Source organism: Oreochromis niloticus, linkage group LG23, assembly GCF_001858045.2.
Source record: "Oreochromis niloticus isolate F11D_XX linkage group LG23, O_niloticus_UMD_NMBU, whole genome shotgun sequence".
Classification (NCBI taxonomy): Eukaryota; Metazoa; Chordata; class Actinopteri; order Cichliformes; family Cichlidae; genus Oreochromis; species Oreochromis niloticus.
Genome location: NC_031986.2, coordinates 4,538,945 through 4,554,324, shown reverse-complemented (window position 1 = coordinate 4,554,324; position 15,380 = coordinate 4,538,945). Strand labels below are relative to the sequence as shown.

Genomic DNA, 15,380 nt, shown 5'->3' with positions numbered 1-15,380 from the left:
GTTTAAATTTCTTCAGTATTGAACAGCAGAAATTAGGCTTTCTTGTCCGAGGTCATTTAAGTGAAAAAAGAAAAAGAAAAGAAAAAGACAGCGGCCGACAGCGCTGTAAACAACGGTAGACTGGTGGGTAATAAGCGGATGGATAATGCAGAAAACAGAGATTTGAGACGGGAAACTGTTCTTGAAGTACAGAGAGAGAGAGAGAGAGCTGTGCATGAAGTGTGATTTTTATCGTGGTGGAAGCAAAACAGCAAAAGTCAGAGGGAATTCATGACGACATTGATCAAATGTGAAGCGTAGTTTGCTGCTTCTTTTGCTGCTGGCTCGGCGAATTTTGGTTGGAGAGACAAAACCTGCAGCTCAGAATCAGCGCAAAAAAGACGGAAACACAGCGGACCCGACGCATCAGAGTCGCTAAGCTCCGACAGCGTGTCCGTGTTCGGGCCGTCGGGTGAGAAAGCCGAGAAAAACAAAGCTGATTCTGATGCGTCGGGTCTGCTCTGTGTTTACGTCTTTGTGTGGAATCCGTTAATGAATTGATATCACTTTATTCAAGCTACTCACCTCTCTCTTCCACCTGCACTTTCAACTGGACCACGGCCAATCAGAGAGGTCCCGCCCCTGCCTATCTCTGATTGGTTTAGTCCATGATAGGGGCATAATGTGTGTCTGTTGTTGGCACACGGAGAGTTGCAGAGATTTTTTTTTTTTTTTTTTTTTTTTTTTTTTGTTGTTATCTGAAAATATTTGGTCGCACAGGTGCAACCAAATATTTTTTTTTTAGTCGTACCACTGAAAAATTTGGTCACATTTGCGACCAAATTGGTCGCACTCTAGAGCCCTGGTTGAACTGAACTGGTTGCTGGGCTGAACTTCTACATAATACAGATTTACATGGGATCTTACTTTCTGTCGTTTTACTGAGTCAGTTTTGTCCTTTTTTCTCTGTCCTGGTTTTGCTCGTCTGTAAATAAATGAAACTCAGTCAAATAGTTCATTGTTCTCCAGCAAAACGTTTTGGAAACTCATGTTTAACCTTTAAAACTCTGACATGTTTTAGCACACAAGGCTTCATCAGGGAGTTCACTCATGATTGGACCATGAGAATAAAGGTTTTTAGTTCTATCAAAGAGAGTCTTGGAGCTGTTTGATGTTTTTGTTTTTTCTGAAACCACCTGAAAGAAAATTATTTTTCTTGCTTTATGTAGTGTGGAAGTTTTTAATGTTTCTTTCATCTGTGATGTTCTTGAATGTGTTCACATGAAGATGGTACAAATAAACTGTCCTTTTAGCTTTAGCTCCTAATTTATTCATTATTTATGGATGTAGCACAGCAGCAGTTTCTTGATTAACACATGGAGGGCTCGGGATCTGATGGTAAATAATGTTTTGTGTCCTTGTACACATCATACAGCTCAGCTGTTCCACAGATGTCAGGTTTACACAGTGGGATGGTTTGTAAGAACGCAGCTCTCCTGTGGATAAATCCTTACTCTTAGCCTCAGGACCTCACACAGTCCCAGCAGGTTTGGTCAGAAGATTTATCCCTTTTTCATTTCTATATGATTCTTCTTGCATCTAAACAAAGATGATTATAATGATGATGAGTCATTTATGAAAAAAGAAGCAAAAAACAATATTGGATTTTTATGGCAGATTTTGTGCATCAACATTTTTGTACATGAAAATGTTGAAAGGATGCAAAGGAGGAGGAGGGCACAAGAGCTCAGCACGTGATACTGACTGGAAGCAACACAGCTGCTGTTGACAAAGCAGCAGAGTCAGATATGAATGTGTATTAAATTCATCGTGTAAATATACCAGATTTATCCACATACACTAGTTTTCACCCTTTTTTTTCTTTTACTTTCAGTAAGTTTACTTTTAGTTTATTTTTACTTTCTTAAGACGCAGGAGAATCTGATTCATCATGATTGAGCATTTCATTAAAGTAATGTTTAAAAGACATTTCTCGTTTGTTCTTCCAGCTGCAGCCTCGCTGGTGTTTAACTGTCTGACAGTAAAGAAGATAAAAGATACGTGCAAACACAAACACATGAAAAGTATTTGCAGAAAAGCTTAAAGCTCTTGTTTGTCTGTTTTTTCGTTTCAGTCATCGCCAACATGGCGAAGATGTGAAGCTGCCTTTCTGCTACAGTATCTCCTTACATACATTTGCTCATATCGTGGGACTTCTTATAGAGTGTCTTTCTTTGACCATGTCTCACTGTGTTTTATTCTCGATGTTGCATTTGAGTCCTGCATGACTTTATTTTAATTAATGCTAAAAATGGATGGATGGCTAGACAGACCCCCTGAATTTATCATCTGAAATCTTTTTATTCCTTTATTCCACTGCTTTCAGGCATTTCTGTGCATCCAAATTTATATATAGATATCAAAACACTCATAACTGTACAATTTGTTTTTTTGTTTTGTTTTTTTTGTTGTTTTTTTTAACCTGTCCCGTTTGGTTCTTTTGCCATCAGAATTATTGTCTAAAGGCGAAGAAAGATGCCCAACGGATTTACTTTACCAAATGGACCATCCCAGCCTTGCCGTAATGGTCCATCTGATTCACCTTTTATTGTTTATTTTATTTTCACTTGCTGAATACGGGACAGACTTGACTGGTGGAAAGAAAGGGGAGAAAGAAAGAGGGAAAGAAAAAAAAAACCTGAGAAGAGGGATGGGGAAAAAGGGCAAAAAACAAAAACCAACAGAATAAGCAGACAGAAAATACATATCGATCACCTGGATCACCTGTTGAGAAAGAAAAAAGAAAGCAAGCAGAAGAAGACGAGAGTAATAAACAAGATCACAGGTCGGGGCAGTGGCCCCCCACACCCTCTAGCAGATCATTACATGAAGGAACCTTTTAAAAACAAGCGCGTTCATGCTCACAGGTGTACACACGGGTGATCACACACACAAACTACACCCTTTTTGGCTCCTACCTCAAAGCACACTGTGCGCTGTCGATCTCACGTGCTGCACCATAATGTTTAATATTTAGTATTTACTGTCATATTCCCATATATCATTGTGATCTTGTTTATTACTCTCGTCTTCTTCTGCTTGCTTTCTTCTTTCTTTCTCAACAATTTGTTAATATCTTCATAATGTCCAATAATGTTACACCCCAGTGCTTTCATTTGAACCCCAAGTGTCATTGTCTTTGAAAAAGCACAGAGTATAATGCATCTATTTTGCAAAAATAAATAAGACAATAAATGTTAAAAGACTTTCAAAAGGTACCCTGTTTTTCCCTTCGTCGTATCGTACAAACAGAGATAATATAATTATCTGAGGAACAATTGTCAAAAAGCAGAGAAGTTATTAAAATATTAATGCAAGACATGGAAGCAGCTGGTGTTGTTCCCAAATTAGGAACAATATTTTAAAATTACTTCACAATTCTTCTTGCACTTCAGATTGTTACAAACTATCAGAATATAAAGAAAGTCAGAAAATGGACAACCTCAGCTTATAAAACTGCTATTTTTTAACCACAAACCACTGGATCAATGTCAAAGGTTTTGCACTTGATTTTCATTAAATCATAAAACACTGCAGAGATGCAAAGAAATAATCATTATAACAGTGTGCAAATACTATGTGTCCAAGCTATAGACGTCTCTGAAGCGACACTTTAAGAAACTCCTGCATAGCTGCGGGGTGCACAGTCCACATTGCACAGTGACAGCACAAAGACCCACACAGCTGGATTTGGATATTTAACATTCTTTCAGTAAAAATTAAACCCTGCATGAGTCCATGAATATCTGCCATTAATCATATGAAAGCCTCTGCTGTAGCACCCTGTCATCCATTCATCCAAGAGATGTAACCAAGATGCTGCCTCTATTAGATAATTATTAGATAATTGTTTTTGAAAATAATCTTTAACATCTGAGTAATTTCAGATTTTTAATGTCAGATTTTACACGGTCAGGTGTATCAGAGTTTAACTCAGAAAATTAAACTTTAACTCAAAATGTATTTTAAATAAATTTCAAACGAGCCATCATGATAAAGGGAATGTGTGCAGTTTTGGTGCTCCGTAAGTTCTGTGCTGAACAGCGTGGCTGACTCTTTGTATCTACTATTGCCTCCACAGTCTGAGTCCACACAGGTAATGAGCCATTATGACCAATTATGGAGTCCACTGCCAGCTCGCGCTTTTTTGAGGTTATGTCAAAAGGTTTCTTGGAAATAAACACGGACTATTTGTTTAGGCAGTCTGTGTCAGTGGGCTCAGTCAGTGGTCACGTTGTCTTATTACAATGAACACATGCAGTGTAGTTTATTTTGAGTTAATCCAGCCTTCTACCTGCAAGAAATCTTTAGTGCAGTATGTAATGTGCTTCTGAAAATAGCTCCCAGCAAGAAGAATTTGTTCTTTCAGCTCTAATCCGTGAAAAACAGACAAAAAAAAAAAAACTTGGTTGTTCTGTTCATTGTCACCGCTCTGATGTCAGGTGTACATGATTGGAGGATTTGGGGTTGGGTTCTCTGCTCATTCATCACTGCAGATTTTAGTTAGATTTGTTTGTCCGTGGGAACTGTGGGAACCTTAAATTACATTTTGGATGTAAACAAAAAGAAGAGCGTGAAGGGGTGTGAAGAAAAACAGATTTTAAACTTTGTTTCTTTTACCTGGACTCTGGTGCCATCCTGTGGCTGCTATGAAACAAAAGTGAAGTAATGAAAATAAAAAATGTTCTCAGTTTTCCTTGTTTGCCAAACTTCTCTCTAAAAACCAAGTCTGGTCCCTGTGTTTTTATTACAGTCTCTACAGTGTGAAATAATAAAAGGAGGATGTTGAAGGCAGCACCGCTCCACCTGCACTATACACACTATACAATTTTTTCATAACAGATGAGTTTTGTTTTTTTGTTTTGTTTTTGTTTGTTTTTTTTTGGGGGGGGGGGGGGGGGGGGCTGTTTTTTTATTCCCACCTATGCTTCTATTTTCTATATTAAAAACACAACAGGAGTTATGCAGGTTTACTATGATGAAAACTCCAGACTCACAGTGAAACATCATGCTGTGTAACACTATACACCAGTGTAAAGTTCAGGAAAGTTTCTTCATGGTTCAGAGGCTGCTCGGCAGAGGATGATTTAAAGATGTGTGTGAAATGGGCTGTTATGATTGGTCAGAAAATGTGATGACGGTTGCCTTTTTATAAAGAGTAGCCTTTCCTTTTTGCCAGTGGTCGTGGCCGCTAAAGAGCGTTTCCCTGAGCCTTAAAACTGAAAATCCGGCACGCCGCTGTCACGCTGATGGCCCGGGAGACACCGTTGGTGAGTCGGAAACTATTGCCTGGATGGCGAAACTCCCAGTAGCCAGGAGGGGTTTGTTCATATGAAATTAAAAAAAAAATACAAAGCAGTAAACCATGTTAAAAACACAACAGCCTTTATAAATGTAGTTTGGACCCGGAAGCAAGTTTCATCAGGTCATCACTTAAAGACTGGATATCCCACCTGCTGTGGAGTTTTAATGCAGTACAGTTGTTATTATTCAACTCCTGTCACATTCTGACTGTTAAAATGAATAACATTCATATAAGAAATGAAATTGTTTCAAGTAAACTGTATATGGTGTTAAATAGGCCTAAACTACTGTACTTTAATGTCGGCAATAAGGGCGGTACTTCAAGAGCCATATATTTTATGAGGTGGTACTCATTGTGATATATAGAGGACAGCAGGAGCAGAACAGACACAGCAACAACCAACAACAACCCTGCAAGTGGATCTATTTTGGGGGGACTTGTGTATCATGTAAAGCACTGTGCAATGCTCTATGTGACAAATATTAAAAAATAAATTTCATTCAATCATTCAACAAATATTTTGTTCAAAGCTGTGTCCCATTGGTTCTCCTGTTTGGTCTACCTCAGTAATTTGGTCACCCTCAACAAAACGAACAGTAAGTATGGAAAATTCAAGTCCATGTCAAGTTCTTGTCAACGGGAAGAGAAAAAGTGTCTCATCAGTTTGATACCTGCTACGTGAAGGTGTTAGAGAAGATTTGCATCAATAAGATTTCTTTTTCTGGTCTATTATGGTTACTTGTGAGTTTAGACTATTCAGACATCTATGAGGGCTGTGATAAGAGAAGGAGAAGGTTATAGAGATGTTAAGTTTGCCTATACTTTCACATTTTAAAACACTCTAAACACAGTTACTCCTGCTACAGAACCTGCTGCCTTCTGGTGGTGTCTAATAATCTTAGGCCCCCCTCCTCGATTCAGAGATGGTCTTTCCCTTTTCACGTAAATGGCCTCCATCCTCATCATTGAAAGAGTGTCCACTGGCCTGTAGGTATGAATAGACTGCAGAGTCCTGGCCTGACGAGGTAGCTCTTCTGTGTTGTGCCATCCGCTTCGCCAGAGGTTGTTTGGTTTCCCCGATGTATAAATCCTGGCAATCCTCCTGGCACTTAACAGCGTACACTATGTTACTCTGTTTGTGTCGGGGGACCTGATCCTTAGGGTGGACCAATTTTTGGCGCAGCGTGTTTTGGGCTTTAAAAGCCACAGAGACCCGGTGTTTAGAAAAAATGCGTCTCAACTGCTCCGATACTCCTGACACATATGGGATCACTACAGGTTTTCGCTTGGGCAGCGGTTGTCCTTCTCTCCTGGATCGGCTGGAGCTTTCTTTAGGTGCCTTTCCCGCTTTGACAAAAGTCCAGCTGGGATAACCACATTTACTCAGGGCCTTCTTGATGTGCTGTTCTTCTGCCTCCCTGGCCGCTGTGTCAGTGGGGATGGTGTTCGCTCTGTGTTGTAGTGTCCTGATGACACCCAGTTTGTGCTCCAGTGGATGATGAGAGTCAAACCTTAGATACTGATCCGTATGTGTAGGTTTACGGTACACGTCAGCTTTTAGATGTCCCCCATTACTGATGGAAATCTCACAGTCTAAGAAGGCTAACCTGCCACTTTTCATATCCTCCCTGGTGAATTTGATGTGTCGGTCCACCGAGTTAATGTGATCCGTGAAGTGTAGTACATCCTCAGATTTGATTTTCACCCAGGTGTCATCCACATATCTGGCGGTGTTCCAGGGTAGGATAGCAAAGCCCTCTTTTCCTCTTCTTCCATGTACAAATTGGCCACGATGGGTGAAACTGGGGAGCCCATGGCACACCCATGTTTCTGCCTGTAGAACTGACCCTTGTATGTGAAGTAGGTGGAATGAAGACACAGTTCCAAAAGCAAACACACTTATTCGATGCTGAGAGTGGTCCTGCTGCTGAGGTTGGTGTCATCCTGTAATCTCTTATGGACTACCTCCAACGCTTCCGTGACTGGGATGCAAGTGAAGAGAGATGTAACGTCGTACGAGACCATGGTTTCATCTGCCTCCATAATGACATCTCTCACCTTCTCAACAAAATCCAGGGTGTTCTGGGTGTGGTGTTCAGAGCTGCCCACCAGCGGGTTGAGGATCGAAGCCAGAAACTTGGAGATGTTTTAGGTGACAGAGTTGATCATGCAGACAATCAGTCTTAAAGGTGCACCCTGCTTATGTATTTTCGGTAAACCATACAGACTTGGTGTAGACTCCCCTGGGTACAGCCTGTGGTACGAGGTCTGGTCAATATCGATAATCAAAAAAATGGCGAACTGAATGACTGGTTAAAGCTGACAAAAGCTGACAAGACTGACTGACTTAACACCATTGTGTGAAGTTAACCCCCACCTGATAAAGGTGTGGATGTATCTCTGTGTGTGTCTCTTGTTGCAGGAACAGAAGGAGACCACAGGAGGAAACTTGGGTCACATGACTATATGAACTCTGCAAATTTAACCTTTTTAGTTTTAATTTTTCTGTGTCTGTGAATTTACCATGGGTGTGTTATTCACTACCTTGTGTTGCTCACAGAGATCACTGTGAGAAAGAGTGTATACACCTGTGCAGCGCTAACATTTACATTTCTTTTCTACAACAGATGGTTAATCATGTGATTTGATCATGTGATTTACAGCAAGACACAACTTAATGTTTTTCTACCACAGGATTACTGAGATTTTGTGTGAAGAAAACTGTAGTTACAGGCTATATGTTGGTGATGAAATTACACTGTGTTGTTGAGAAAATGTTGGAGAAAATGTGAATGTTACAGGGGAGAAGTGAATACAGTGTGATACTGTGTTTAAAACCACTGTTGCTTCTTTTACTTAACTTTATGACCTTTTACAGCACCACTGGAATCGGGATGGCCGACGCCTGACCACCAGGATGATCCGTGTGTTTGGCTAATGTTTGTTTTTCTTTAAGAGTGTTTGTAAAGGATTCAGCACAGACAGACAAGTAACAATCGAACAGATGTGCAGTGGTTACAGAATAGTTACATGGGGCTCATTATCTGACCACTATTGGGCTCATGGTGAGTGACAAACTTAAGGAAAGTCACTGATTACAATGTGGAATGACGTTGAGATGTTCAATGATTTGGAACAAATTATGGAAAAAGCGGGAGTTTAATGAGTTTAGAATAAACCTGCAATGATCCTTGTCTCTGTGATGCTGAATACTTTATTACACTTATGAGTTGCAGTTGGTTGCAAATGTGAAGTTGTTTTAACTTGAAGACTTTGTCTTCTAGGATACAGGCTGGAGCTGGGAGTTAAACAATCTAAACATTTAACCACTGACTAATGTTTTCACACTGGGTTGAAGGTTGGAGAATGGCTGCTCCAAGTGGGAAAACCTGGAGATTGTTTTAGAGAGAATGTGCAACATTCTTGTACATGTCTCATTGGGGAGTTGACACATGGCGAAAGCCATGTGGCGAGAGGAGTGTCATTTTTTAATTTGCAGATGTCGTGAGGTCCCATGACGAGAAGGAGTGACTGAGGGGATCGTCCACAAGATGGAAGCTGAGGCTTCAGGAGGAGAGAGGCTTCAGGAGGATCAGAGATCACCTTCAGCACAGCAGACATCGCGCAGAGAGCTGTGCTACTGGGCTTCCAGGAAATCATCGAGAGGAGTCTTTGCACAGCAAACAACCATAAGGAGTGGAAGCGTTTCAACGTTGACATTGAGGAAGACAACTGAGGTGTACGACGTGCTCTGCCTTAAATCGTCTGCAGCGTTGGAACATGAGAACCTGAGGGATGAAGGGAGCGTGCCAAGCTCCATAAGCAGTGTTGGGGAGTAACGGAATACATGTACCGCCATTACGTATTTAGAATACAAAATATGAGTAACTGTATTCCGTTACAGTTACCGTTTAAAAAGGTGGTATTCAGAATACAGTTACTTTGTTGAAATAAATGGATTACACGGCGGTACTTCCTTGTTTCATATTGTAGCGGGTCAGGACTGTTTGGGTTTGTTTGACAGCTACGTAATGTTGTTCCAGGCGGCAGCGTTACGGTTGCCATGGTTACAGGGTGACGCGCTCTCTCTCTGCGTGTTTCCTGGGTGAGAGAGCGCTTTTTTGTTGTTGTTGTTGTTGTGCTAAGCTAATAGGCAGAATGCTACAGGCATGGCCCTAAAGAATGTAGCCTCATGGGCAGTGTAGTCCGTGCTGCAGCGAGAATGGACTGCCATACACGTTATGTGTCTGTGAGCGAGGGAGGGAGAGAAAGGAAAAGTCCGAGCTGTCACGGAGCAAAAACGGGAGCTGGAAGCATGTAAATATAATAATAACCACTGCAGCCAAGAAGAGTGCCTGACCAGCCCATTTGTAAGTAAGCTATTAAGACTCAACTGTACACTGTGTTCGTATAAATAAGTTCCGTTGGAGCCTTTCAACGCCTCTCTCTGTCTTTGGCAAGCAAAGTTGACCCAGACAACAAAGTGAAGCTAGTTTTCGGCTACCAGCCCAACACGGAACCCACCGTATTAGCCAGAGGTCCCTTTACTACGTTTCGGAGCCGCGGACCTTCAGTATCAGTAATAAATCACAGCAATAGTACATTCACGTAGTTGTAAACAGCACGATAATATATTAAGTAATCCAAAGTATTCAGAATACGTTACTCTCATTGAGTAACGTAACGGAATACGTTACAGAATACATTTTGGGGCATGTATTCAGTATTCTGTAGTGGAATACATTTTAAAAGTAACCTTCCCAACACTGTCCATAAGTGACAGCGCAGAGGAGGTCCAGCGATGGACTTGTGGTTCTGTGAACAGCACAAATGCCAGGTGACTGTGAAATAACTAACAGCACTTTTTCCACAAGTGAAGCCAGTAACTTATTATCCTAAAAAGATTAGCTCTAGTTTCTTGTGCTTTACCTCCATGCATGAGATCAGTATGTGCAGCAGCTTAAGCAGTACACTGTTTCAGGAAATAGTTTATTTCACCTTTTGACACTGTTAGTTCCACACGAGGTAGATGTCTACTACTGCAGACTAAAATTACATTTCTGTCACCTACAAGACGCTTGCCTTTAATGTTACTGTTACTCTTACAACCACACATAACCATAAAATGGTGCACAATTCTGAATCCATCAACTCTTTTGCCAACGAAAGAAGAGGGCACTTCTCATGAGTGTAGAGAGCACGTGGAGAAGGAGTGTAAGCCGAGGGATGACTTAACAGATGTGCCACTTGATGAGGGAATGGTTTGGTTTGTTGATGGTTCGAGTTTTACAACAGCAGAGGGACAGGCTAAAACAGGTTTTACTGTAGTAGATAGTGAGAAAATTATCTGTGCAAGACAACTAGCATGTTTCATATTTGCTTAAGCAGCAGAGATGCTAGCTTTAACGGAAGGGTGTAAAGCTGCAGAGAGACAATATACACTGATAGCCAATATGCATTTGCTACATTACATTTCTTTGTAGTGCAGTGGGTGAGACGAGGTGTGACAGCCTCTACAGGGAAGCCTGTACAACACAGCAAACTCCTGCAAAATCTGCTGGAAGCAATAATATTGCCCAGTAGAATTGCCATTTGTAATTGTGCAACACATGTGAGGGAAAGATCCAGTTGCATTAGGGAATGCTTTTGCAGATAAGATCGCAAAAGAGGCAGCTTTAGGAGCACATGGTGTTCACATTTTAGCAGTGCAACATCAACAGACATCGCCTATTATACAAGATGCACTGGCAGACATGCAGGCCCACTCACCTACTGCAGGAAAAACGGTTGTGGCTTACAGAAGGAGCGAGCTTGCAGGATGGTGTTATTGTCTGTGCGATAAACCAATACTGCCATAGAATTTGTATAAGACTGCTGCTATTTTGAGCCATGGGCCGTGGGCAGCAGTAGTGCAACATTTTCATACTCTAGGATTTAATACCTTTGAAAAATTTTGCAGGTCATGTATGATATGTTGCAAGCGCAATTCTCGGGGTAATTTGAGACCTAAGAGAGGGAAATTCCCCAGACCCAGTCACCCATTTCAAGTTATTCACATGGATTTTATAGAGCTGTCCCACTGTAATAACTATAAGTATTGTCTAGTGATAGTGTGCCCTTTTTCAAAGTGGGTAGTGGGTTCTTCCCATTCTATGCAAGGCCACCTGGGTTGGCTGGAAGACTGTTTACTTAGCCTGGCAGGGCGAAGGACACTGTCTCAGCTGAACTCTGGACACACACACACACACACACACACACACACACACACAGACAGACATATATCCACAGGTTTCTGTAAGAGCGTACGTAGGCTGCCATGACAGACCACTACTTCCGTTGTCCGGTTTTATACTTCCGGTTACTCGAAGCGAGACCCAGCGTTCAGTCGTTGCTAACAACAAAATCAGTTACTTTGTGCGGTAATAAGTGGCTTTACCTGTTCGAAGATGAGCTCGGGTTCAACGTGTGCTGTTGTCGGCTGCCACAATAATTCAAGAAAACGGAAAAACGCATTAGAAACATTTTGCCTTGAGCATCAACAACTTAGAAAGGCCTGTCTGAGCCCACCGCCCTACGCACTGCACTCTATGCCGCGGAAGGAGGATCGGAAACTAGCGTGGCTGGCAGCTTTAAGACTCAAACACCCTCCAAAGAGAGTTTATGTTTACTCCTTTCATTTTATCGATAAAAAGCCCACAGAGCTACACCCCGACCCGGAGCTTTATCTGGGCTATGACCGACCCCCACCGAAGAAAAGAAGAAAGCTCACTCTGACCACTTTGAGTGTGACAGCTTCCAGTAATACGAACAAAAACACAGAATCTGTACCCGGTAAGTGAAATGTAAATGTGGTTTGCCACCGTTTCGCATTTTAATCATGCAATTCTTTACTTTTACGAAATAATAGCCTATGGTGAATGGCGTTAGTATCAGCACTGGCTGGTTATTAGCAGAAAAGTCTCAATTTTAACGAAAGTTTACACCCGTGGTTAGTAATTAACACCAGCCGCATGCTGCCAAAAGATTAGCCCCAAGGGCTGTAAAAGTCTTAGGTTTGTGTTTATAAAGAACATGTTTTTTCAAGTCGAGAAAACTCAAGTAAAAACGTTAAAGGCAACCTTTGCAAAAATACCAACATTTGTGACTTTTTTTAGAATGAAAAATAAAATCTAATCACAGTAATTGAATAAAATTGTGATACATTTTTAGGGGACTTGGGAACATTTTATGTTGACATTTATGATTTTGCATTTGTGTGAAAAAATGTAAAATGAGAAATTTCATTCAAAAATATAATAAGCTAAGTGACACTTTACAGTTTTTCTGATGCTAACAGTTTGAGTGTACATCTGATCATATTTTTGTCTTATTCAGACTCCACAGTGTTACGTTCAGTGGAATTAGACCAGGCCAGCATCTCCACACAACCCCCTGAGCCACATCTGCACTCAGTCCACACACAGTGGGAGGATCCTTCGCAACAAGACCATCAATACTGCAACAGGTCTTGCAGGAAAGATGTGCAGGATAAGATGACTCAGTGTGATGAAGTTGCATATTTCATTCTTCAAAATGATGCAGACGCTTTGCTGTACACTGGGATAGCCTTAGAAACATTTAACACACTTGTGTCGACACTGGAAGGATATGACAACAATGAATTTACAATGCCTGTCCAAGATCAAGTCCTCATGACACTTATGAAATTACAGAGTAACCGTGCAATAGATGACCTAAGCCGCCAGTTTCATATATCACAAAGCATGGCCAGCAAGATCATCTCACACTGGTTAGACAAGCTGGAGGAAGTTCTCCGACCATTAATTCCATGGCTGCCAAAAGAAACTATTCAAGCAACTATGCCTGAAGCCTTTAAGAAGAACTTTCCAAATACTACATGCATTATAGACTGCAGAGAGACCCTTTTACAGAAACCCAGAAATCTGGGCTCAAGAGGGGAATCATACAGCCATTATTATTCACACAACACAGGCAAATATTTGGTTGCTGTTGCACCATGTGGACTAATCATGTTTGTGTCTGCGGCATATGGCGGCCGATGTAGTGACAAATTTATCACAATGGACTCTGGAATATTAACATACCTAAAACCTGGTGATGAAGTCATGGCAGATAGAGGTTTTACAATTAAAGACTTACTCTTTGAGAGAGTAGATTAGTAATACCCGCTTTCACAAAAAAACGTAGACAGCTAACTGAGGAACAGGTAACATACACACGTCGGATTCCAAATGTAAGAATCCATGTTGAAAGAGCAATCAGATGCTTGAAAGTCTACAAAATACTTTCACAAATTGTTCCTATAAGCATGGCTCCTAAAGTAGACAAGATACTGAGAATATATCTGCTGCTCTAGTGAACTTAAGAGAGGATCTCATTCGAGGGGCAGGGGCGATTCTAGGATCAGAGCTTTGGGGGTGCTGAGCACTCAGAGAGCTGCCCAGTCAGGCAAGATACACTTTACTCGTCACAATCTTCCCTGTCTCTGTCAGTCCCTGCATCCCAAAATGTCTCCAGTTGTCCCGAGTTGTCTCCTTGTTGCATTTAAACCCCTGTTCCTCCTGTCCTCATCGTCTGTTGTCTTCATCTCCATTATCAGTCATCATAATTTTACCATCTCTGTGCAAGTCTGCAAATTTCTTTATTAAATCATAAGATTCTTAAATTCATCAAGTCTCTCTGTGCCTGGGTCCTCGTCTCAAAACATGACATCACTGTTTTGTACATTTTAACACAATTTAATCCCCATATTTGTGAAAGAAATGCAAAACACTTTTTTGAAACGTCTGTAACAAAATCATCAAATCTGATAAAGGTTATTTAAATGCTGTAAAAGAAGAATGGATTGGAATAAAAAAATACATATCCTAACCTTAATTACTGGGGGAGGATAATGAATGATGCTCAGAGTGAGTAAACAGTAAACTGAGTGCAATTTATGGATACATACAAAAACACTGCCAAAACAGCATAAATTATTACAAATAAATTATTATATAATATTAATGTTTTTTAAAAACTATAAAAATGGAGGCAACTTTGCCTGTGGTAGAATGTATAAAATGTATGAAAAAATCTTTACTGCAGATGCTAATTTTGTGTTGTAAGATTTATGAGTTTCATGCTTTCATCGTGGTACTTGGGAGAGCTTGACATTTTCCTCACACTGTAAAAGTTTGAGAAACACTGGTAAGGTAAGTGTATGTGTGCTTTTAGAAAACATTTAAAGCTGCTGTACAGAATCTTTGAAACAAGCTTAAAACATTTTTAGAATATAAACAGAGCACTCTGCTTCTCTTTACAGCTCCTCACTCCACCAGGGCTCCGTTTGGCACTTTCTGGTTCAGTGCGCAAATGTGATGTATTTACCGCGGCAGTCATACAGACAACTGGACGGTCCAAAAGTTGGCCTACCTATTACTGACTGAGGTTTTAGTAGAGTTGTGGCTGAACCACATAAAATATATCATTAATTTTAATCTCCCCAATCAATGATAATGTTATGTTGGAATGTTGTTAAAGAGGGTAAAAAGTGTTTCAACCCAGTTTGTTTTGCAGATTCTGTATAGCAGCTTTAATATAGGGAGGACACAACTTCCAGACTGTATGAGTAAAATCAGGTTTTTTTTCTTTGTCAGTTTAACAGTTTCTGTTTTGCCTGTCACTGTTCGCTGTCTGTTTTCTTACCTGGTTCTTCCTGACCTTGTACTTTCTCCTCACGTTCCCCTCTTTCCTCTCTCCCTCTTTGGACTGACAATCATACACAAATAGATTGTATTCAATTAGATGAAAAATTACATTAATATGAAAAAATACTATTAAGATCACTAACGAAAAGTCCTCTCTCAGTGTACTTTCAACCAAAAGGCAAATAACCAAACCACATCTACATCTAATAAAAGATATGAATATTGAAACACTGATCCAACATTATCCTTTATTGACGGATCATTTGTTCTTACACTTTTACCAGAATGTGGCTCCTGTTTTTGAAAAAAACTTTCTTATATCCATT

General features: G+C 40.6%; 1 protein-coding gene across 1 annotated transcript; it reads left to right on the top strand.

Moving 5' to 3' along the window:
• Nucleotides 1-10,245: 10,245 nt before the first annotated feature.
• On the top strand, nt 10,246-13,579 carry LOC109197019 (uncharacterized). Its single transcript, XM_019351933.2, has 2 exons — nt 10,246-12,175; nt 12,719-13,579. The coding sequence occupies exons 1-2, from the start codon at nt 11,791-11,793 to the stop codon at nt 13,522-13,524; spliced, it is 1,191 nt and encodes a 396-aa protein (XP_019207478.1). The 5' UTR covers nt 10,246-11,790; the 3' UTR covers nt 13,525-13,579.
• Nucleotides 13,580-15,380: the final 1,801 nt, after the last annotated feature.

Bases quoted from the DNA above. Each gene is read 5' to 3' on its own strand.
- LOC109197019 (XM_019351933.2), top strand. From the start codon at position 11,791: ATGAGCTCGGGTTCAACGTGTGCTGTTGTCGGCTGCCACAATAATTCA. The intron at 12,176-12,718 runs GTAAGTGAAATG...TGTCTTATTCAG, and splicing joins AAACACAGAATCTGTACCCG to ACTCCACAGTGTTACGTTCA.